Raw genomic sequence first — 23,095 nt, 5'->3', positions numbered from 1 at the left:
GCCAGCCTGGCGCCCAACCTTCCACAGAAGGCACACACATGCACACACTCACACCTAGGGCCAATTTAGAGTGTTCAATCCACCTATAGCATGTCTTTGGGATGTGGTAGGAAAAAGCACTATTTGCATGAAATGTTTAATATAAAGCAGTCTGTCATTTTTTAAAGGAGACATAGCATATACACTTGCATTAAAAGAATGACAGTTGTGTGATCCAGGTTTAACTTGTAAAAGTGTGAACGTTAGTCTAATTATTTGATACCACTCCAATAATAATTTTTATATATGTAAAAAGCTATATTTTGTATGCTTTGTATATAACATAGCATGTCTTTCTTGGGTGCTATTGCATGTCAAGTATACACTATTATATATATATATATATATATATATATATATATATATATATATACAAGTAGGACACTATTGGACCATTTTAAGAACCCAGAATGTAACTTAACATGCCTCTTTAGTGTCATTTGTTGCATCTTATATTATATTTAATAGTACATTACACAACTATGCCAAGATATCAGAAGGTGTGCCACCTGATATAAGTTTCATCATAATAATGATTAACTTTTAAAGGAGAATCGCACCCACAAACTCAAAAAAACATGTTTATTTCATCATGGTTTGGTGTTTCTTACATTTTAACACCACTCTGGGACTGTTTACAGGTTTTTAAATATTTTTATATATAACTTCTGTTTGCTTGGTGTGTTTCACCAGTGACAATAGCTCATATCTTCTAGTTACATATTTTTTTGTTTTTCGTATTTTGGCAGGAATGCAGATTGGAAATACCTTTGCATATATATGTATATATATATACACACACACACACACATATATATATATATATATATATATATATATATATATATAAAACCCATATATGTATATATATATATATATATATATATATAAAACCCATATATGTATATATATATATATATATATATATATATATATATATATATATACATACATAGAGAGAGAGAGAGAGAGAGAGAGAGAAACCGATTCTTTCTCTCATTGTCTGCCTAATGATTTGATTCATCCATTCTTCTTCCAGGAGGAGGGAAATTTGCAACCCATTCATTCTTCCTAGGGGCATGAGTTGAGCAGTGAGGTGGTGCTGGCAAACATTGTATGGGACAGGAGTTTTGTCTTTACCCCTAATCCCATTGTGTATGCCTAGTAGCACACTAAAGAGTTCAGAATGCAGTGGACCTTATTTAAGGCATGTGACTTCCTTCTGCAAATGCTGTAACTTCTCAGAAGGCCCTATCTCCCATGAACCACGTGCTCCAGTGCATTTCCAGTCTCCACCAGGGATTCCATCATAGAGTATGTGCCAGACATTCTCTGAATTAGTGTTTATAAGCAACAAGGGAGATGAAGTTGCCGCCCCCTGCAAAAATGCTTTAAAAGTGTAAAAGTGAGTAGTGGGATTTGCTGTTTGTAACAATCACTCCTTAATTTTAAAAGTTTTGAGGACTTGCAGTGTTAGGCTCACATTTCAATAGGGAACTGTACAGATTAGGCTTATCATACATTTTTGGATACTGGGACCTTCAAGGTGTTTGTGAAGCCCTGCACTTTCCTTGCCAAACAGCAGTAACATATTTTGGTCTTGATACTTCATCATTGTTGTTGAATTATCTGGTTTATTGTAGTGGAAGATCTTTAATTATTTTTGAGAGCAGCTTTTCCTCCTGTTCTCTGGTGCTGTACAGTATCTGGTTACAGCATATAAATCCCTCATTATTATCAGCACAGTAATCACCCATGGATGCTTTTAACTGTGGCATCCTTGCATTAAAATTCAGGTTATGATGCACAATGAGTACATGTTCTGGAATATTATTTTTCTGTTGAAGCGACTATATTCTGAAACATCACTGTGTGTAGCTGATGCAGAACCACATTAACAGCTTTGGCAATGCGAGCAACATTTTTTATTTACAAAAAGTATATAAATGTCTCATCCATCCAGAACCCCTTTTTCCCATTTTTGCACATGTGGTCAACTATATACAATAAAAATACACAGAGTCATTCACATTAGATAATGTACATGTGAAAATTGAAAGCAAATTTGTGGGGGAAAAGGCTGTCATAGTTAAAGACTTTGTCATAAAGAGTTGAGATAAGCTTGCCTAAACAGGTGATACTTCAGGGACATTCTAAAGGAGGTGTCTAAGCTGCAGGCCTAAATTAGAGAGGTTCCTATCAGTTCTTCGAAATTTCAGCAGTTTGAACACCATATGTTTGAACTGCGAAGTTCAAAAACTGATTATTGCGAAGCTGCGGAACACCAAATTCTTTCCCAGGGAAAGAATTTGGTGGGCCGTTTCTGTGGCTTCGCGGTTTTCAGCACTGTGGTGGAAAGTTACTGGTCGGGTTCAGGTAAGTGTGCGATTGTGCGGACGTTAGGGTTGGGACGCGGGTTAGGTGAGTTAGGGTTAGGGTGCGGGTGAGGTGGGTGTGTGATAGTGACAGGTGAGTTAGGGTTAGGGCGCGGGTGAGGTGGGTGTGGGATAGTGACAGACTTTAGGGTTAGGGTGGGATAGGTGAGTTAGGGTTAGGGCGCGAGTCAGGTGAGTGTGCGATAGTGACGGACCTTTGGGTTAGGGATTGGGTTAAGGTAAATTGATAGTGTATGTACAGTTTAATGTAGGGTTAGTTGTAGGATTTTAAGTGTATGTATGTGAATTGCTGTTTTTTTGGTGTGCTTGTGTTGTGTGTGTGTTTTTTGGAACAGCGATTTTTTTTTCCCTGGGAAAAAAAACGCTGTTCTAAGCATTCAATGGTTTTGCACTTCATGGTTAGAAGTTCGAACATATGGTGTTCGAACGTCTGCCGTTTCGTTGAAGTGATATATACCTAATTAGAGAAGGTAGCCAATTCAGATATCTGGTATAAGATACTCAAAAGATAACCACCCTGTAATTTAATTTGGATTCTCAGAACATTTAACTTTCCTCCTTCTAAGTGACCTGGATGAGGACATAAGGAAGTAGTAGCCAGAGGAGAAAGGTGAAAAATTGGGAAGTGCCTATCAAAAGCATTGCTGTAGAATTCTGTACCTGTTGTAGTATTCCAGTCCCAACATCTGACAACCTCCAGTAAAAGAGCATTATAACATTGTAAAGAAGACAGTACGGCATGAATCACTGAGTTACTGTAGCTAAATCTATATATGGAATTAAGTTCCAAATTAGAGCAATCTTTTCTTTTGTATGGTTATAAAATAGTTTACCGCAAGTGATGCATGGCTTTTTTAATATCAGCCTATCATCCAGAGCAATGCCAAGATCATGGACTTGTGAAACAAATTTCAGGATTTTTTCTCCCATAAATAACAAAAGTGAGAGTTTATCAGTGAAAGGAAAACAAAGCTGATGTACAGTGCCATGCACTGGTATCACCAGTTTCAGTAGGATTGAGTTTCAAGTAGTTTTCTGATAACTACCCAGGAACTGAAAGAAGACCATCTTCTGAGAGAGAAAAGTCAGCCCTCAGATTCCTGAGTTAAAGGGAGGTAGAGCTTGGATGTTGTGTTTATCCCTTCCTAGCAAAGAAAAACAAATCTTCTGTGATAATGCACTGGTTCTGGCAACACAAATTACCTCATCTTGTAAACGTCTCCCAAAGGGGAGCAGCATGTACACTGTGAACATTGATGTGCGAAGATAGAACCTTTTGGTACCTCCCACTTTTGAGGTTAGCTGATGTTTGATTTAAACTAACACTACCCTCTGATACTGGCTTGAGAGGTAAGAAGCAAGCTATGGGACGGTGCGGCGATAGCGTTGTCACCTCACAGCAAGAGGTTGTGTGGTTCAAATCTCAGTTGAGGTGCCTTCTGTGTGGAGTCTGTATGTCCTTTCTGCATTCGTGTGGGTTTCCTCTGGGTGCACCGGTTTCCTCCCACGTTACAAAGACATGCATTTGGAGCATTTCTCCCCAGGCCTCATTCCAAGTCGGACTTTCCCGGTTACCAAATGTTAAATAAATAAATAGTCAAGCATGATGCCAGAGAGACTACAGTAATCAGAAAGTTGATCAGTCAAGATGCTGCTCTTGGTATTGTCAGATGCTGGTATGAGATCATGGAGGACCAGAATAAAATATAAATGTTGATCTTGAGCCATATGAAATGTCATGAACAACCTGAAGAAGGGATGTCTCAGTACCATGCTAGATCTAAAACCAGGTTGATATGGACTGAAGAGATCATTAATTGTCAAGGAGAAATGCCTTCTTATATGAGATTTTTGTCTGGCATGTTGTCTAATGAGCATTTAGACTAAGTTTGTTCCTTGAGCAGACAAACCCCACGCTGATAGCATACCTGCCTTCTTATTCTGCTCATCTTTTAAAGTTTGTGGTTAAACTATGGCTCTCAGCAAGCAGTGAGCTTCATACAAACATGAGCTAGGGCTATAACATTCAGGATGCATTCAGGATACTGATGACTACACCATTACATGCTGCCAATAATGTGTGTCTGGGTCATCAGCATTGGCATTGTTAAGGAACTGGTTTGATACGGACTACAAAATATCACTGCAGATGGTTTGTACATTTGTGTTCATGACCAGTTCTTTATCTAATGGCATCACCCAGTGAAAGTTTTAATCCAATGTGAAATAGGTAATTGTCTATCCAGAAAACTGGTTCCACTACCAGATCTGTGGTTTCTAGACTAGGTTGGAAGATCATATCCAACATCTACTTGGATCTTTTATGATATAGTTTTATTAGTGATTATGTCTTCTCCCCTTGTACTGCCAGATCTAGGGCCATGCTTTACATGGAGACGTGGCAGAATATCTCCAGTGCAACATTTACTAGGCTTTAAGAATTATCCACCATTTAAGTGGTTTTATTATAGTATTTGTAAAGATGCCAGATGACAAGAAGAGAAGTGAAGGATTCATACATTCACATTCTTTGTTTGGTCATGCTCATGAGCAAAACTTAAACCAGAATAGATGTGAACATGTGTTGGGTACTTGCTTCCATAACCAGTATGTGTAGCATGCAACACACCAGTGCTAGTTTTATCACATCCTCATTAAGGTTGTAAACAGGATGGAGATTTAAGATATGTTCTTAACATGCCTGTGGGAAATTATATCTGATTTACATGTGGGAAGTTCTAGAGTACAACTGTGTCATATGTGCATTTTTTTTTTTTGTAATGAGTTATATAGAATTAAGTTTGTAGAATTTGGGATAGCTGAAAGGCAGCATTTTACCCCACATCAAATGGCTTTAGTTACTGTTATGCTTAAGATCTTGTATATTTGTTTTGTATACTTGTAGAAATTCAGTCTGAACCATATTTCTTTATCTGTGTTTTTTTTCTAGTCCAAGAAGCCAAAGGCACCAGAGAATCCATTCCATGGAATAATATCAAAATGCTTTGAACCCCACTTGTATGTGTACATAGAGTCTCAAGACAAGTAAGTGCACAGTGCTATGAGGTGTAATTTGTTTTATTTGATATCCTGGTCAGTTGCTATGTCCTGCTTTGCAGGTGTTCTTCTAGACTTGCAGTGTGTTTATCCCTTCCAAGCAAAGAAAAACAAATCTGCTGTGATAATGCACTGGTTCTGGCAACACAAAACCACCCTTTCTGTTCCTCAGTTGAATTTGCTTTGGTCTCATGAATTTTCCTTCATTACTGTGGATGTTTCATCTGCCTAGGACATGCACAGTCCTCTTTTTTTGGTCAGCTAATTTCATATACATACATGCATTATGTGGGGGAAACGTGTGTGTGTATGTATATATATATATATATATATATATATATATATATGTGTGTGTGTATATATATATATATATATATATATATAGAGAGAGAGAGAGAGAGAGAGAGGTTACCTTCAGTTTCCCGATAGACGACTTTACCGACACCCATTCCACCGACACATCAATTCACCAACATTTCCAAACACAACGTTAACCATGCAGATAGTAAACACTCGGCCATCCAGACAAACTACACTACCCCAAAAAACTGACCCACCAATGTGTGGGGCTTCACCCCCCACACCCCCCTTACTAAATATACCAACTCCAAGAACTCACTACCGTGGGGGTAAGGGGCAAAGTTCAAGTTGGTGGCCGAGTGTTTACTAACCGCATGGTTAATGGGTTTGGAAATGGTGAATTGACGTGTCGGTGAAGTCATCTGTCGGGAAACTGAAGGTAACCCATATATATATATATATATATATATATATATATATATATATATATATATATATATGTTTGTGTGTGTGTGTGTGTGTGTGTATGATTCTGTTCATATTGTTGAGCAGATTGTAATCGAAATGTATGCCGTTGATCACAGTTGTCCATAGCCTGACTTAGTGAAGCTTGGGAATGGGATTTAATATGGATCTTGTTGTGGTTTGTGGAAGGGAGTCCTGTTCTCCTTATTCTGTATGGTTGATAAATCTATTTCACTGATGTGGTCAATGGTTTGTGAGTCAGTTATAGTCTGCTCAAACAGTGCCACTACACACACACACACACACACACACACACACACACACACATTTAATATACTTTCTGGTTGCCTTCATGCTGCTGACCTATGGACATTTATTTATTTATCGAAATTTGTTAACCGGGAAAGCCCACTGGGTCTAATGACCCGTTTTCAGTGGAGGCCCGGGAGAAAAGCTCCATACATTCACAGAAATGTTTATATAACATCAGCTTAAGTTTAATAGTCAATAAGTTTTCACATAATACAAATAGTAGTAGTTATGCAAAGACAAATACATTATATATAAGTATACAATACCAGAAAATAGACCCAGTGTGTTAGATTTTGTCATTCTGTATGTATATTCTCATAAGTAAGAATACTGTTTACTCAATTCTGTTTATTCAGTCACAAAAATAAAATCTGAAGGAGAGATTGGATGCGAGAACTGATAGTGTAAAATGCAACTATATTAAGTTAGTAAAAGTATATGTAGTGTATAGTGGCCAAAACATTTAAGGTGGTTTAATCATGTGACTACAAGAACAGATATGGTTATTGAGGTACTTTTCTTTTAGTGCAAATTTAAATGTTTTTAAAGAGTCTAGTTGTGTAATAGAGGGAGCGCTTTCCAAAGTTTGGCAATGGCATGGGAATAGAGACATTGTGTAGCTCTTTTGCTGGGTTTAGTTATTGTTAAAAGTTGTTTGTTAGAGGACCTAAGATGCCAGGTGGGAGTGTGTGTTTGTATTACAGTTTGAAGACATGGGCAGTAGTTTGGATTATTTAGTAGTTTGTGGGTGAGAGTAAGTTGGGAGTAATGTAGGTAATGAGGGAACTCAAACTTGTTTGTAGATTTAATGGCCAGGCAATGATGTGTGCGAGTTGGCATATTGGAGACAAACTTAGCTATTTTGTAGTAGCATGACTGCAGTTTGTTCAGGAGAGATGTGTGTAGGTTAGTGAAAATGCGGCTACCGTAGAGGAGGGAGGACAGAAGTAGACTATTAGCTAATTTCGACTTGGTAGACTTGTGGTGGTGCTGCGGTAGCGTTGTCGCCTCACAATAAGACATTGTCCTGTTCGATTCTCAGCTAAAGCGTCTTCTGTGTGGAGACATGCGTGAATGGGCGTACCTTCGATGAAGGTTGTGCGTCAGGGCTGGCAACTTGGCACGTAAAAAATCTACTGCCAATCATTAGCGGACCGGAGTTCTGCTGTGGCGACCCCTAACCGGGAAAAGCCGAAAGACACAACAACAACAACAAGACTTGTCCAAATAAAGTTTATGCCTATAGAGTTTACCAAGCTAAAAATGGGTCTTTTTGATTGAGTTGAGTATATGATTCTCAAAGGATAGTTTGTCATCAGTTGTGATGCTAAGCAGTTTGGTTCTTTTTAGTTTTAATTTCTGTTTGTTTTGAGAGAATATTTTAAAGTCTAGAGTTAGAGGTTTGGTTGAGAAGACTAATATGTAGCAGTTGAGCTTCATTAAGCCAGGATTTGATGGAAGTAAATGCATTTTGTGTTAATTTTAGGAGATCTAAGATGTTGTTAGAGGATGTAATTATTGTTGAATCATCAGTGTATTGAATGAGTGTACTTTGGAGGGATGCTATCTGGAGATTATTAATAAATAGGTTAAAAAGCAAGGGTCCAAGAATGAACCCTTGGGAAATGCCTGTGTTATTGACTAGTTAATCGAATTGCTTGCTTTGCCGTCTTAACAAATTGTTTTCTGTTGTGTAGATAGCTATGAAACCAGGTTAGAGTGTTTGGGGAGCAGTTTATGGTCTCAAGTTGTAAGACTAGTTTCGAGTGGGAAACTCATGTCATCTCTTTCTTTGTTTTTCTATGCTCCGGATTCTGTAGTTCTGAGCTCGTAGGTTGCAGTGGTATATGTGTTGTAGGAATCCTTTGTGATTCGTGGTGTTCATTTCCAGGCATGGAACGCAGTGAATGTATAATGTGTCGTGCATGCTGTTGTACATAGCTGTTCCACATAACCTAAGTTTTCCACATCCACTCCAGGTCCCAATCCTATTTACTCTCCCATCTGTGCTTGAAGGTAGGACTGACTCATCAGTAGATCATACATCTCCCCCTTTAGGGAAGATTAACTGTTATTTTTACTGTTTAGCCTCTGCTCCAGACTCATCTAAACACGAGTAATCTTGATCTCATTACACAGTCCTCGGTCAGATACTTGCTACATCTGCACCTAGCCACAAATAGTCATGCAGCTAATAGTGGCTAGGGGGTAATGCCAGTGCACTACAATTATGCATTCCCTTTGCTGCACTTTTGTTGATGTTTCGTTCCCTTGACTGGTGAAAGCTTTGTTGATGGTATCTCTAATGTATGGGAAAACAGTATTCTTTGTCCCTTTTTCACACAGATGCCTCTGCACTACTTTCAGCTTTGACAAATAAGTAGTAGTAACTGCCACGGTCAGTATCACCTGACTATATTTGCTAGCTGCTGTGTCACAGATTTCACTGGGATGCTGTACTGAATCAGCAAATGTCTTCCTCACCACGGAATGCAACAACTAACCTGAGGCCATTCAGTCTCATCTGTTAGTTAAACCCAGGCTGGTGTCTGTTTGCATCGTCTAACACAGTATCTCCTTTAGCCCATAAGCTAAGAGAATTGTGTTCATCAGCTGAAACATGAAGCCAGAGGCTCACATTTTAATTGGCAAAAAGTGACAATTTTATATCACCTAGAACCATCCAGTGTTTATTGCACTGCTTAGATGTCATCACTTTTTGTCTTGAAAGTCATAACATTATTACATGGAACACACATTTTCACTTTCTGCATGAGTAGATTTGTTCAGGTTTCAAAGATCTGATCTGTAAGATTGCTTTGAGATCTATGATTTGGTGACTAGACATGCAAATTAGGAGTTTGACAGTAAATGTGTCCTGTCTGAATTTGAGTATGATTTGTCATAATGTTCCTTGTTAATGGTGGAAAGTGTAAGAAGGGTCCTTGATTTGTTGTCATTTAAGTGACTTCATGATCAAATATACATTTTGGAAAAAAGTAATTTGCGCATAATAGAAAGGAAGGTGCCTACTGGTATGCCACAGAGATTTAAGATGGCAACTAAATTTCACTGCAGAACAGTTAGAGAAGGCAGTTTGGATGACATTTTCTGATATGGAAATCCTAGTTGTAGCAGTGTAAGGAAGAGACATTCATAATTGTGTTGTTTGGCCCAAAGTAAGAAAATGATATATAAACTTTTAGAAGGACCTGTAAGATGCTAGCATATTGAGAGAATAGTATAACCAGTAGACATAAGATAGGTGTTGACACAAAGCTAAAGAGTACCACAGAGATGCTGCTTGTGTATTTAGTGCCTTCATTTTCTTTGTGAGTTTTCACTATTGTTTCTGTTTCCTTTCTATACTGGTCTTTGTCCAGCAGTGTTCCTGTTCATGATGTACTCTCCATTTTTTTGTTTTATTCAAACACACCTTATGTAGCTCCATTCCAGAGTCACATTAAGTCCATTTACTTGTTTAGTATTCACCACGTCACTCACAGGTATACTATGTCAGATTACTGATGCTGCTAGATGTCAGTACTGGAAGGTGTTAGGGAACTTTCTTCTGTCAAAGAAACTCTCCACTTACCAGAATGTCACCAACTTTCCCTTTCCTATTTTGCTACTATATCTCTTAACACAGAGAAGTATCATTCTGCTCAGCCAGAATCTTCTATTTTTAAAGTTTGCATTGAGAAAATCCAGGGCCTATCTTAGTCAGCCAGACACAGACTTTCTTCCACTAATTCTCCAACAGAGATGAGTTTGCCTTTTTCTGGGTACTAAGTGTGAAAAATGTGAGCACTCCTTGTGGAAATCCAAGATAGGATAGTGGGCATTCTGTTGGGGGAGTCTGTAAACTGCCCTGTCATATAATGGAGTCTATTGCTTCAGATTTTCCCTTTTTTTTTCTGCTTAAGTTGTTACCCCTCTTCCTCATAGACAGTCCCTGATGATTCCACCACTTGGCAATGAATTGATTGCCATCTCTCTCTAGAGATTGGATGCCATGTCCCAGTCTTGAACAGTTGTTACCTTCGTTTCCATATTTTCGAGGTCCCTTGTATTTCCCAGCATTGTTTCATCTTAGCACATTTTTTCTGTGGTGCTGCCAGTCCAGGCTCTAGTGACTTCATCATGGGCTTTAGTTCCCATCTTTGTGGCACTGCATCATAAGTTCGTAGATACTTACTAGGCCATTGAACCATGAGGATCTTTAGAAGCGAAGGCATACATTCCCATGAAGTTTTTAGCCATTATATTTTAAGTTCATATAACCCAGAGATGAGCAGAATATGTAAATATATGTTGCCGTTATCATTAGGGACAAGGCTGATTACATTTGAATAAGAGAAGTACTTTGTGTTATGTGGAGAGGAAGACAACTCCAAAGTAGTAGTACTGTATTTAATACATGTCTAATCCTTCAACATGTTCTATTTATGTCGCAACAAATTAGCTCTCCTTTTGGACTGCATAACACCAGTGTGCATGTTGTTGAACTTCTCAGTTTCAGTGCTACTGTTTCCCAAGAAATTGTTGAGTCACACTTGTCCTCTGACACCTGTTCCATCACTGACCTTTTTGAAGTCAGGTTTCGTGGCATCCATATTTTAGATGTTAACACATTTATCATTAATTGCAGGCACCATTTCCACTGGTATGAATATTTCAGGTGACAGCACCTCTGGCATCATTACTATGTCCTTCTATTCACTTGCTGCAGTATTTTTCATTGAGAGATATCCTCTACCAGGAGACGAACTGAAGTCTGCCACTAATATAAAAGTCTTTACTACTGTAGGGTACGTGGTACATCACTTGTAGGCTGCAGTCAAATGCAGGCCATAAAAGGGATTCAACCACGTACCATCCTCAGAACTTTTCTGCCACCAGTCAAAATGCCATTCCAACCATTGAGCTGATCATTTTCAGTGATTGTGACTTCAGCATTTACAGATAAGTGCCCCGTTGGGGAATTTTTTTTCTCTCTTACTATTTTGGTATAACATCCAAAAAGGGAAAAGTGTGGAAGACAAATTCCACATAAGGACAGCTAATACCCAGTGTCTGTTTTTTATCAGTCCTTCATTCTCAAGACCCTTAGAAGTAGGCATTTGTCACTCGGTATCTATCTTGAAAACCAATGGCTTAAACTATTAACTAATTACATGGAAGGTATCTCAGCTATGCCTTCCTCTCCACCTCCACCATCAGATGTCTCCCCCAAGGTCTTTGCCAACCTGGAGGCACGTCCGACTTCTGGCATGGTGTCACAGTCTGAGCCCAGTTCTGAGGTCACCTTGACTTTGGCTGCAAGCACATCTCGGGAGGTGGAACTGATGTCCAATCAGGACATCGAAGGGCAACCAAGGCTCACATGCAGCGAGGGCCGTAGAGGGTTAACGCGCACTTTAGGGACGGAAAACATCGAGCTTGACACCTTCGAATACAGGCCTTTGTCCGGTCCTCCGATGTTGCATAAAATAGTGTTTACTACTAAGAAAAAACAAAAGACAAAGCATGTATCCACTCCTAAAGAGGCCCCTGCAGATTGGCAGGCCTTCTCACAGAGCTTATGTCAGGCCTTCATGGCACTCAAGCAGCCTTCCTCTCAGTCTACCCCTACTCCATCCACTTATCCTACTCAGGAAAGGATTAGGGACAATGACTTTTAATTCTCTTCAGAAGAAGAATCATCCTTGGGCTACGCTACACAAATTCCTTCTCCTCAGGAATATGCCCCTTCTGAAGAGGAGTCAGGGGGTGCAGAATCCCATATAGAAGAAATTTCCTTTGAGGAAACCATCTTGAAAAGGAGAGAATACCTTAAGTGGGATACTTCCAAATTTCTGACGTCCAAAAAAGGTAGTACCAACTCCTGCAGGTTGACCTGCCCAGCTCTTCTGCAGTGTCACCATTGCATCCAGCCTTTTTAGATGCCTTTAATGATGCCTCCCAAACACCAGATTCTCAGGCTGCTGCCCCCAAAACTCTAGATTGCTTCTACAAAATTCCTGAGGACTGTAAATTTCTCTTTAGGTGCCCTGCTGCAGACCCAGCAGTCATTTCAGTTGCAACTGATAAACCTTCAAGAATGCTCCCTTTCTCCTTCCTACTCCCTTCAGACAAGGAGAGTAGAACTCTTGAAAAACTAGGGAAAAAGGCCTACACTTCAGCCACTTTGGCTTTCAGGGCCATCAACTATCAGAGACATATGATAAAATACATCTCAGAACTGCTGTTCCAACCATCTTCTACTATTTCAGACCTTCCAGACTCTGAGGGTAAAAACTTGGACTTTTCCCTCTTAGGAGCTTCTTCCTAAGTGGCAAGACATTTATAGGTTCATAAGTGTGTAATAGGCTAATGGCCCTGGGGCCTTTACAAGCCTAGCCCATAGGATTACCCTGTGCCAGCCGACCTTAGTTCCTAGTGCCTCTGTCGAGTAAAGCCACTGGAGTAATCCCTGGGGTGAATTTTCTATTTCCCATCCACTCATCAAGATTTCTCTTGAAGTGGGCCAGTGAGGTGCTCTGCTTGACATGTATAGGAAGTCTATTCCGTAGCATGGGCAGTCTCTGGGTTATGAACCTGCCCCCGCCAGCTTGTTCTGTTGATTGTGATAATGAGGTTGAGGTCTCTGGAGTGTGTGGTGTGGAGGGATTGGGATTTCTTTAGATGTAGCATTTCTAACAGAGCTGGGTCAGACATGGTTTTGTAAGTTAAGCAGAGATCGCCTCTAAGTAGGCGATGTGAGACGGAGAATAGTTGGAATTTTTTTAGTCTGTCCATATAGGACAAATGTTTAAGGCCTATGATCCTCTTTGTGAGGTACTCTTGCGGCCTCTCCAGTTGTTGCAGGTGTTTAGTGAGGTACATGCCAAATGGGGCATTGTACTCAATGATTGGCCTAATGAGGGAAGAGTAGAGGGACACAGTGACCTTTTTCTTCCTGGATGCAAAACCCTTAGTAATGAAATGTGTCACATGGAAGAGCTTTCTGACCACAGTGGCAATGTGGTGGTCAAAAGAGAGGTTGCTGTCAGCCTGTGTTCCCAGATCCCTTATAACTCCTATGTTCAGTGGACTACCATCAATGTGATAATTCATGGGAACTGGGTTTTTTCCCAAAGGGGATGATGATGCATTTTTTGGCATTGAGCTTAAGGCCGTGGTTCTGACACCAGTCGGTCTCAGTGAGGCCTTTCTGTAGGATGTCATCATCACTCGGGGAGTTAATAATAGCTCCCAACTTGCAATCGTCTGCAAACTTTGTCAGCCAGAGTCCCTTCATGTTGGCCTGGACTTCAGAGAAGTAGATACCAAACAGGAGAGGACCCAAGACTGAACCTTGTTCGACTCCATTTGTGACTGGTTGGCAGTCTGACTTGTAGTCAGCTACTTTCACACTGTGGGTTCTACCTGTGAGCCAGTTTGCAAACCACCTAGTGATATAGGGGTTGATGCCTAGTTTAGTGAGTTTTGCTATGATTCCTGAGTGGGGAATGGTATCAAAGACCTTGGCCAGATCAAGGTAGGCTGTATGAAGCAGCTTGCCTTCATCCACAGCTCTGGTGACTGACTCAGAGAAGTCGACCTAGTTGAGCAGGCATGATCTACCCTTCATAAAACCAAACTGTGTGAGATCCTGAGTTTGGAGATCGCCTATATCCTTGTTTATTAGGTCCATGATGATGCGTTCCATAACTTTGCATATCAGACTCATCAGGCTAATGGGGTATAGTTCCCAGGGTCTGTAGTCGCTCCTCCTTTGTGGAGAGGGATGATTGTAGCAGTGTGCCATTTGGTAGGGGCAAAGCCTGAGGTGATGCTGTGATTGAACATGGCACACAGGTGAGGTGCTAGTTCACTGTGTAGTTCATGTAGAACACAGCCAGGGATATTGTCAGGTCCCACAGAAGCTGTATTCTTGGCCTTGGACAATGCTGTTTTAACCTGTGCAGCAGTAATACTGGGTGCCTGGCAATCTACCGGTATTGTGACTGGTCTCATGGAGGGGAGGGGTAAAGTTGACACTGAATCTGTTGGCCAGTATATTGGCAATATCTGTTGACTCGGTATAGGAGGTACCATTGTGCAGTAGCTCAGAACAAATCTGGGTATTGCCGTGGAGATTCTTTACCAACTATAGAAGGCCTTGTGGTTTTCTTTACTATCTGCTGCAATTCTATTTTCATAGCTAGCTTTAGAGGATTTGATGAGGGATCTCAACTTTTTGCTTAGGCTGATAAAGGAGGATTTCCAGTCTTGGAACTTCACCTTATTCCACATCAGTTTCCTCCTCCTGTTGTAGAGTTTGTTTACGGCAGAGGTCCACCAGATTGGCTTCCTTTTTTTTTGGAGGAGAGCGTCTTGGTTCTGTTGAGTATGGCGAGAACCATGCATTTGTGTACATGTTCGTACAGTGCATTGGTGTATGATTTGGTAGTCATGCAGCTGATCTCCATTTGCATGGGTGCCATGAAATTAGCCACCTCTGTTTTTAGGAGCCCAAAGTTAGCTTTGGAGAAGTGTTTCATGGTGGTTACCTTTCCAGGGAGGGTGGGAGGGATGTGGATTTCCAAGGTGATTAGTTTGTGGTTGGATCTAACCAGGGAGGAGATGACTGTTGGTGTAGAGCAACGGTCGCCCATGTTAGTAATAACCAGGTAGAGGATGTTGCTACCTCTAGTGGGGATCAGAACGAGCTGGTCCAGGGCACTGGAATTGATGAATTCCAGGAAACGTTGGATAAGTGTATTGATACATGAGTAGTTTTCCCAGTTAATGGAGGGGTAGTTGAAGTCACCCAGTATGAGAGTGTTAGGTTGGATCCTAATATTCTCCAAGGTGCTTAGGAACGTGGAGTGTGAGTCTTGGGACATGGTTGGGGACCTATAGCAGGCTACGACTTGAATCGTTGTCTTACCTAATGTTAGCTGCACCTGAAGTATCTCACATGAGTTATGTTGAGCTGCTAGTCTGGAGGTGTGTGCATCCTTTATGAATATGGAAACACCACCGCCTTTGAAGCTTCGCTCCAAGTTCTGGGGCTGAAAGATGTGGAATGAGTTATAGCCTGGTAGTGCAGTATTGCTTTTTGCTGCCTTGAACCAGGTCTCTGTTATGGCACAAATGTCGATGTTCTCCATTTTAAGGAGTGCTTCGAGCAAGTGCATTTTGAGATTTAGACTTCTAGCATTGAGCCGCATGACCCTCAGATTGCATTTGTTTGTAGCTGTTACATTCCATATAATGCAGCTGAGGCTTGTACTAGGGCAGCTGCAACTGGATCAGTCCTCAGAAGATTTTCCTGGCTTAGACTTCAGGACAACTTCAAATCTAAATTAATGGATACCCCACAAGACAATACAGCCTTGTTCGGTCCAGCTGCAGCTTCACTTTTTAAATCACTGCAGGAAAAGTCTAAATAACTTAAGGAGTTGAAACATATTCTAGTCTCTCCTGTGCATAGGTTTCATAGGAACTTCCCTTCCAAGCCTGTCTTTGTTCACAACCATTCTCAGCACCACTCCAATAAAGCTTCCAGAGGAGGTTAGAGACCACAGGGGACCGACTCCTCAGGCTTCCTCCCAACAAAAACAGCCCTTTCCTGATAGAGCAGGGAGTCTATGACTATCCTGCAAACATCCCATCTCCCTCTTTATCCCTCCACCTCTTAAAGGCACTCAGGACTTGGGAAAGTATTACCCAAGACAATTGGGTCCTCTCCATAATCACAAAAGGATACTTTATGGTTTGGCAATCCACCCCCACCTTTTGGGGAATTCCCCAACCTCCGGGAGACCAACTACACCTCTTTACAGACCTTCATTCAGAAAGTATCCTGTACCTCCAAAGAGAAAGGTTTGTACTCAAGAATGTTGTTAGTCCCCAGAAAGGATGGTCCTGGAGGCCAATCCTGTACTTATCATGTCTCAACACATTCTTAAAGGTTCCCTCCTTTAGAATGCTAACTTTTCAAACCCTTTTCCCTCTGCTGCTCCCACAGGGATTCATGGCCTCTCTAGACGTAAAAGATGCTTACCTGTGCATTCCAATTCACCCCAGGGACAGAAAATATTTATGTTTTTCTCTGGGTTTCTTGCATTTTCAATTCTCTGCATTGCCCTTGGACCTCTGTACAGCCCCAAGAGTTTTCACAAAATATCTGGCTCCAGTGATTGCTCACTGCAGGCTCCCAAGTATCCAGATATTTCCATATCAGGATGACTTTCTCTTACAGGCTCCAACCAAGCTCACTGTTCTAAGGGAACTTACAAACTACCGTTTCCCTCCTGGGAAAACTGGGATTCACAATCAACTTCAGGAAATCAGTCATCATCCCATCTCAAGACCACATTTCCCTGGGTTGTTGAATCCAGACAGACATAATAAAAGTGTTTCTTCCACCCCGAAAAGGTACAGGACCTGCGGTCCTTCTTTCCTTAAATGATATCATGGACAAGGAGTTCCTCAGGGTTCTAGGATTTATGGCCTCAGCCAATTCCCTTGGTACCTCTGGCAAGACTCCACATGAGGAAATTGCAGTGGTTCCTCAGATCCATGTGGACCCAACACTCCCATCCACTAGAATACCACATTCCCCTCATCACATGTCTGAAGAGAGAACTACTCTGTTGGATCCGACAGGTCAACCTAAACCCTGACCTGCCTCTACATCCTCTTACCCCAATCCAAGAACTCTACACAGATACATCAGATGTGGTCTGGGGCATGGCCTTGGGCAAATTTACAGTTCAGGGAAAGTGGTCTTCCTCACAGGCAAAGGAACACATCAACATAAGGGAGATGCGAGCATTGCTTCTAGCCTTACAAGCATTTCACTCCTTCCTTTGCCCAGGCCCTCTCAAACTGTTCACTGATAACATGACTGTGCTCTGGTATGTAAATAAGCAAGGGGAAACAAGAGCCTACCTTCTTTGCAGGTTGGCTTTTCTGGTATGGGAATTCCTGATCCAACACAACATGACAATTCAGGCAGTGTACATCTCCTCTAACAGGAATCTTGTGGCAGACTCACTGAGCAGGTCCTGGACCCAATCCCATGAATGGGTGCTTCATAGGGATGTGTTTGTAGGCATAGTCTACCAATGGAGTACTCCAGATGTAGATTTGTTTGCCTCCCTACTGAACAGACAACTTCCAAAGTTTTGTGCCGGAGTCCTAAGTTCTCTGGTTTGGAAAGTGGATGCCGTCTCCATCTTGTGGAAGGAGATGTTTCTGTATGCAATCCCTCCCCTTCCTCTCATCCCGTAAGTCTTTCTCAAACCAACCAAAATTCTTGCTGGTGACTCCCTTTTGGCTAAGACAGCACTGGTTCCCCCTTCTCCTGCATCTAGCCAAGGGCCATCATCACAAGTTTACCCCAAATAGTGGGCCTTCTCACGCAGAACAAAGGATCCCTGATACATCCACACCTGTCAACACTTCAACTGACACTGTGCGTGATAGGATTCTAATTCCTTTCAGATACCTATTCTCTGAGGATGTGCTCAAGGTTTTGCAGGAGGTCAGAAAACCCAATACGAGGAAATCTTAATTTCCAAATGGAACAAATTTTCACTGAGGTGTCTTTCTAAGAACCAAGACTCACTGCCAGTGGGAAATCCAGTGGTTCTGTCCTACTTGTGTGAATTGCCCACTGCCTACCTGGCTTACTCATCAAAGCTCACATGTCTGCTATTTCTTCTTGTTTACCTTTATCTCCCCCTCTAGCATCCAATTTTGAGGTGAAACAATTTCTTAAAGGCGTCCTCCACATTAAGCCTCTCAGGGGAAACCTATCCCTCCTCCTTGGGACCTTAATTTTGTTTTTGAGAAATTGACATTGACACTCCCACCCCCACCCCCCCCCCCCTTTGAGCCTGCTTCCTCAGCCTCTCTTAAGCATTGTTCTTGCAAAATGGTTTTGCTAGTGGCCCTTACTTCAGCTAAAACAGTTTCGGAGCTTCAAGCTCTCATGGCTGCTCCCCTTTCTTTGTTTTCCTTAAGGACAAGGTATCCTTGAGAACTAACCCCTCCTTTATGCCCAAAGTGGTTAATGAGCTATCCCTTAATCATTCCATTCAGCTTCCCACCTTCTTCCCTTCTCCACAAAATCACAGTGAGAAGATCCTGCACTCCTTAGATGTTTATAGACAACTGAGGTTTTACCTGAACCAGACTAAAACTGTCAGGAAATCTGATCAACTGTTAATTAATTTTTCAATTCAGGGCTCTGGGTCTACCTACATCCGAGCAAACTATTTATTCTTGGATATCTAAGACTATTTACCTTTGCTACACGCTTCATGGGAAGAACCTTCCCTCACCTGTGAAATCCTATTCTAACAGAGCTATGGCTTCATCCAAGGCATTCTTCAAAATAATGGATAACAGTGCCATCCTTGAGGCAGCCACTTGGTCTGCTGTTCATACCTTTACCAAACACTACAAACTGGATGCTATTTCCAGATCCAAAACCAGTTTTGCTAAAGCCATTTCATGTGGTTTAATTGAGAGCTCCTCTGCTCCTTCCTCCTCCCTTCCTTCTTGAGCTTTGGCACAACACTGCAGCAAGTGAATTGAAGGACATAGGCAAGTTGTGTAAAATCCTGCCATAACTATAGATGTTCTTCTCTTCACTGCTGCAGTATTCTGTCACTCCTTCCTTCTCCAATGGCCTCTTGCTTTTCCTGGATACACTGACCACTCAAATTCTTAGTTTGGCATTCCTCCTGGGGCATTCAGTTCTGCGGATGGTACGTGTGTGTGTCCCTTTTATGGCCTATGTCCGACTGCAGCCTACCCATGACGTACCATGTAGTCTACAGTAGTAAAGGCTTTTGTGTACTGTATGATGTCGGGTCACCTCCTGGCGGACTATATCCCTCAAGTGAAGAATACTGCAGCAGTAAAAATAAGGACATCTATGGTTATGGTAAGATTTTACACAACTTTCCTTTCTGTGGTTCCATTTGTTGCATTTCACTCATTTAGAGAAAGCCCTTTTTGTCCTTCCTTTTTTACTTGCATCCTGTTGTCCACATCTGTGCCTGGCTGATGCACTGCCACTCTCATCTCCATTGGTTTTCTCTCTATTTCAGTTCCTGAGAGGGTTCTTGAATCTTCCAACTCTGAATCTCCTCCAAATAGGCCCAGAAAATGCACTCACAAAAATAAGTGTTTGGAGCCATAGATGGATTTCCTTGCAGAAGATTTAGATGATGAGGCAGGGGCCAACTTCCCTCTTTCCTCCCCCATTATCATAAATGTGGAGCATTGTTGCAGATGATGCAGCAAAGGATGGGTTTAACCCAGTGAACTGTTGAAAAAGGCAGACTCAGCAAGCAAACCAGCAAAAAAACACAATCCACAGCACCATGGCGAATAAGACGTCCAACCAAAAGTTTTTTTATATATAAAACCAGCTTTAATCCTTAGACGTATAAGCGCTTTCATTTTTGTGCACCAAAAACTTCATCATATACATTTATAATCCAAACAGAACTGTTTAAATCTCCCTCCATGAAGTTAGAAGCACACCCATAATCCATTAAATCAGCCAGAAAGCAAAAGTCAGAAATTTTAAGACATATGTACACCATAACAAAGGGAATATATGCAAACACAAATGGTGTTTGTTAGACTTGTCCTAAAAAAGTAAAAAAATATATATATATTATAAATAGTTAAAAAAATAAGTAAAAAATATATGTAAAAAATATTGCAGTAATTCTGTTAGTAATGTTCCAAAGATTTAAGTTTTAAAACTGGAGATATACTAATCATGTCATTCATGCCCAGGTGCCTGTAGGCTTCTAGCCTGATCTGCCAAATAAGTTCCCGCTGCTCCAAAAAAGTTGATCATGGACCACCCCTCGGGCACTTCTCCACCTTCTCTAATACACTAAACTTAAAGTCATGTGTTTAAATCATCATAATGTGCCTGTAAAGGGCATTAGTAATTGTTTTCTTTCTAATTTCATAAACGTGCTCATAAATGCGGTTGTGCAACTTCCGCTCAGTTTTTCCTGTATAATAAGCCTCACAGTGTTGGCATCAAGCTCCGTAAATAATTCCTGCTGTCTGACAGTTGTATCTCCTGTTACAGAATAATCTTCATTCCTCAGGTTGATCTTGTCCCCCCCTTCAGGATATATTTACATGTACTGCACATTCTGCATTTAGCCATCTTGCCCCTAAGTGGCACCTGTGTTTTTTTTCTTTTCCAACATGTCGTTAAAATTGTGACCCCTTCTGTAAATAACAATAGGTTGAGTCCCCATGGTTTGCCAAAGTCCATGGTTTTCTCTTAAAATATTCCAATTCTTGTTTAAAATCCAGTTAACCTTATTGCTTTCCATGTTATAGCTCCTGTATATTTGTTTTCATTACATGACCCTATTGCCACCCTGTCTGTTCTCCATTGTTAGGATGGGTTGGTAAACCCCTGTTTCCCTTTTGTACACCACTTCCTCCTTAATTTTCTGCAACATTTCCACCAGCTACTCCCTTCTACTGAACATCCTGACCAACAATTCCAATTCCAATTCCTTACTAAAACCAATTTCTTTTGTACTCATTCGAGCCGCCCTCACCATCTGTCCTTTCACAACTGCTTTATTTTTGTTTAAATAGGTGAAAGTTGGTGTAATGTAGTAATGTGTTAGAGTAAGTGGGCTTACGGTAAACACTAGCCATATAGCCCACCTGCTCAAAGTCCTTTTCAGTTATCACATTCAAATAGGGCATTCCGTCTGTGCTGCTGGTGTGAGTAAATTGTAGAAAATCCATACTACCATTAATGTACTGCAAGAATTATTCCAACTGTTCCTTATCTTCCTTCCATATAATAAACAAATTGTCCGGGTAATGTAGGTATAGCTTAATACTATTCCTATATTCCTGCCCGAAAGTTATGTGGTACTCCCATTGTAACATAACCACATTTGCCAGGAAAGAACCCACTGGTGACCCCATGGCCACCCCCTCTTTTTGTTCTAATTAGTGTGTATGCTTTATTTAGCTTTGACATTCTTTCCTTCGAAATATATAAAATTGTTAAACAGAATAATTTCTAACATTTCCAGATGTGTTTATTTTGTCCTGAACGATCCCCTTCCTACTAAGGTAACCCTGTACTGAGTCCAAGGCTACCCCATGTGGTATCACACGTACAGTTGTGACTAATAAATCATTTACTGCAAATTCTACATTTAATTTAGTCAAAAAATCTCACGAGTCTCGGCATAAATGCTGCTCATGTTCTAATAAAAATTTATATTTCTTGTCAATAAAATGTGATAATGGTATAGTAATGGACCCCCTCCCATCCACAATAGGTCTTAATGGTGCATTGTTAATGGATTTGTGCAACTTAGGTACCCCAAACATGGTGGGTGTTCAGGGAGGGGCCACATCCGAGAGGTATTTGAATTCTTCCATACTAATACACTGTTCAATAAACATATCCCTGAGTTGTGTTCTAATTAGTGTGTATGCTTTATTTAGCTCTGACAGACTGGATTGCTCATATGCCTGACCTACCAGAATTTTAAAAATGCTTTCATTGTAGTCCTTTACAAACATAGCAACAATCCTCCCCTCCCTTTTCTGATTGCATTGCTCTTAGACCACATTCATACAGCAAGTTAAATAATCCCTTGATTTTACTTTCCGTTGCATAAGCACTGTGTGTGTTTTTAAAATGTTTCCCCAACATTAAAAAAAAATCACTTTCACAAAATTTTTCAAATTATGACAATAAGGGATGCAGTGGGGGGGGGGGGGGGGTTGCACAAACTACTAATTCTAAATATGTCATTGGAAAATTCCTTATCTTTAAAAAGAATGTTAAAGTTCAACTTTCAGACAAAAACTTTTAAGTCCAAAATCACCTTGACAATATTCTCTGGTTTTGCCGGTGCATAGCTCAAACCCCATACAAAAATGTCAGCAACCTCAGTTCCCAAATCTATCCCAGTGTAATTATAAAGTTTAAAGTCCCCTTCTTGGTTATTAATAATCCTCACCAAGCTTCCCTGCTTGGTCGTTATGTTTCTCGTTCACAGGAACTTCATTCTGATGATCCACTGTCATGCTATTTATATTCCTCTCATTCCCCTGCGGGGACATTGTTGTCTGCCAAATTGGTTAGTTCCCCGAGGTCTCTTACATGGGTTGTGGTTCGTTTGTTGGTTCCCTTGCTGTAAACAAATCCATTCCAACCTCCGTAATTCAGAAAAATCCTGCCCCTGATTAGTTGTTTTTTCCGTTTCCACTGCAGGGTTGTTTTCCATGTATATTACTTCTGGGGACTCAGAAGGTGTTCCCCCAGTTACATGCCCGTTTTTCCGCCCATCATTTTTATAGTTATTAAAAATACGCTCATTCCAAACCTGGGAAGTTGGAGGGAATGGGTAAGCAGAACCGTTGAGATAGTCCCTTCTGTCCCTTTCAAATTTCTTCAATTTGTACCCTTTAGATTTAGTAATGCTCTGCTCAGTGCATGT

General features: G+C 40.9%; 1 protein-coding gene across 1 annotated transcript in view; it reads left to right on the top strand.

Annotated features, from left to right (window-relative positions):
• The window catches only part of VPS53 (VPS53 subunit of GARP complex), a 1,983,995-nt gene that overhangs the window by 1,178,388 nt on the left and 782,512 nt on the right, over window positions 1-23,095 (top strand). The window contains exon 13 of the mRNA XM_044054290.1: window positions 5,386-5,480. Within this exon, the coding sequence (XP_043910225.1) occupies window positions 5,386-5,480 (95 nt within the window). The remainder of the gene's footprint in view (window positions 1-5,385; window positions 5,481-23,095) is intronic.

The sequence above is a fragment of the Protopterus annectens genome, chromosome 13.part0, assembly GCF_019279795.1.
Source record: "Protopterus annectens isolate FY-2018-M chromosome 13.part0, PAN1.0, whole genome shotgun sequence".
NCBI classification, from domain to species: Eukaryota; Metazoa; Chordata; order Ceratodontiformes; family Protopteridae; genus Protopterus; species Protopterus annectens.
The sequence above is the reverse complement of the archived record's forward strand: the minus strand, read 5'-3'. Positions and strand labels throughout refer to the sequence as shown.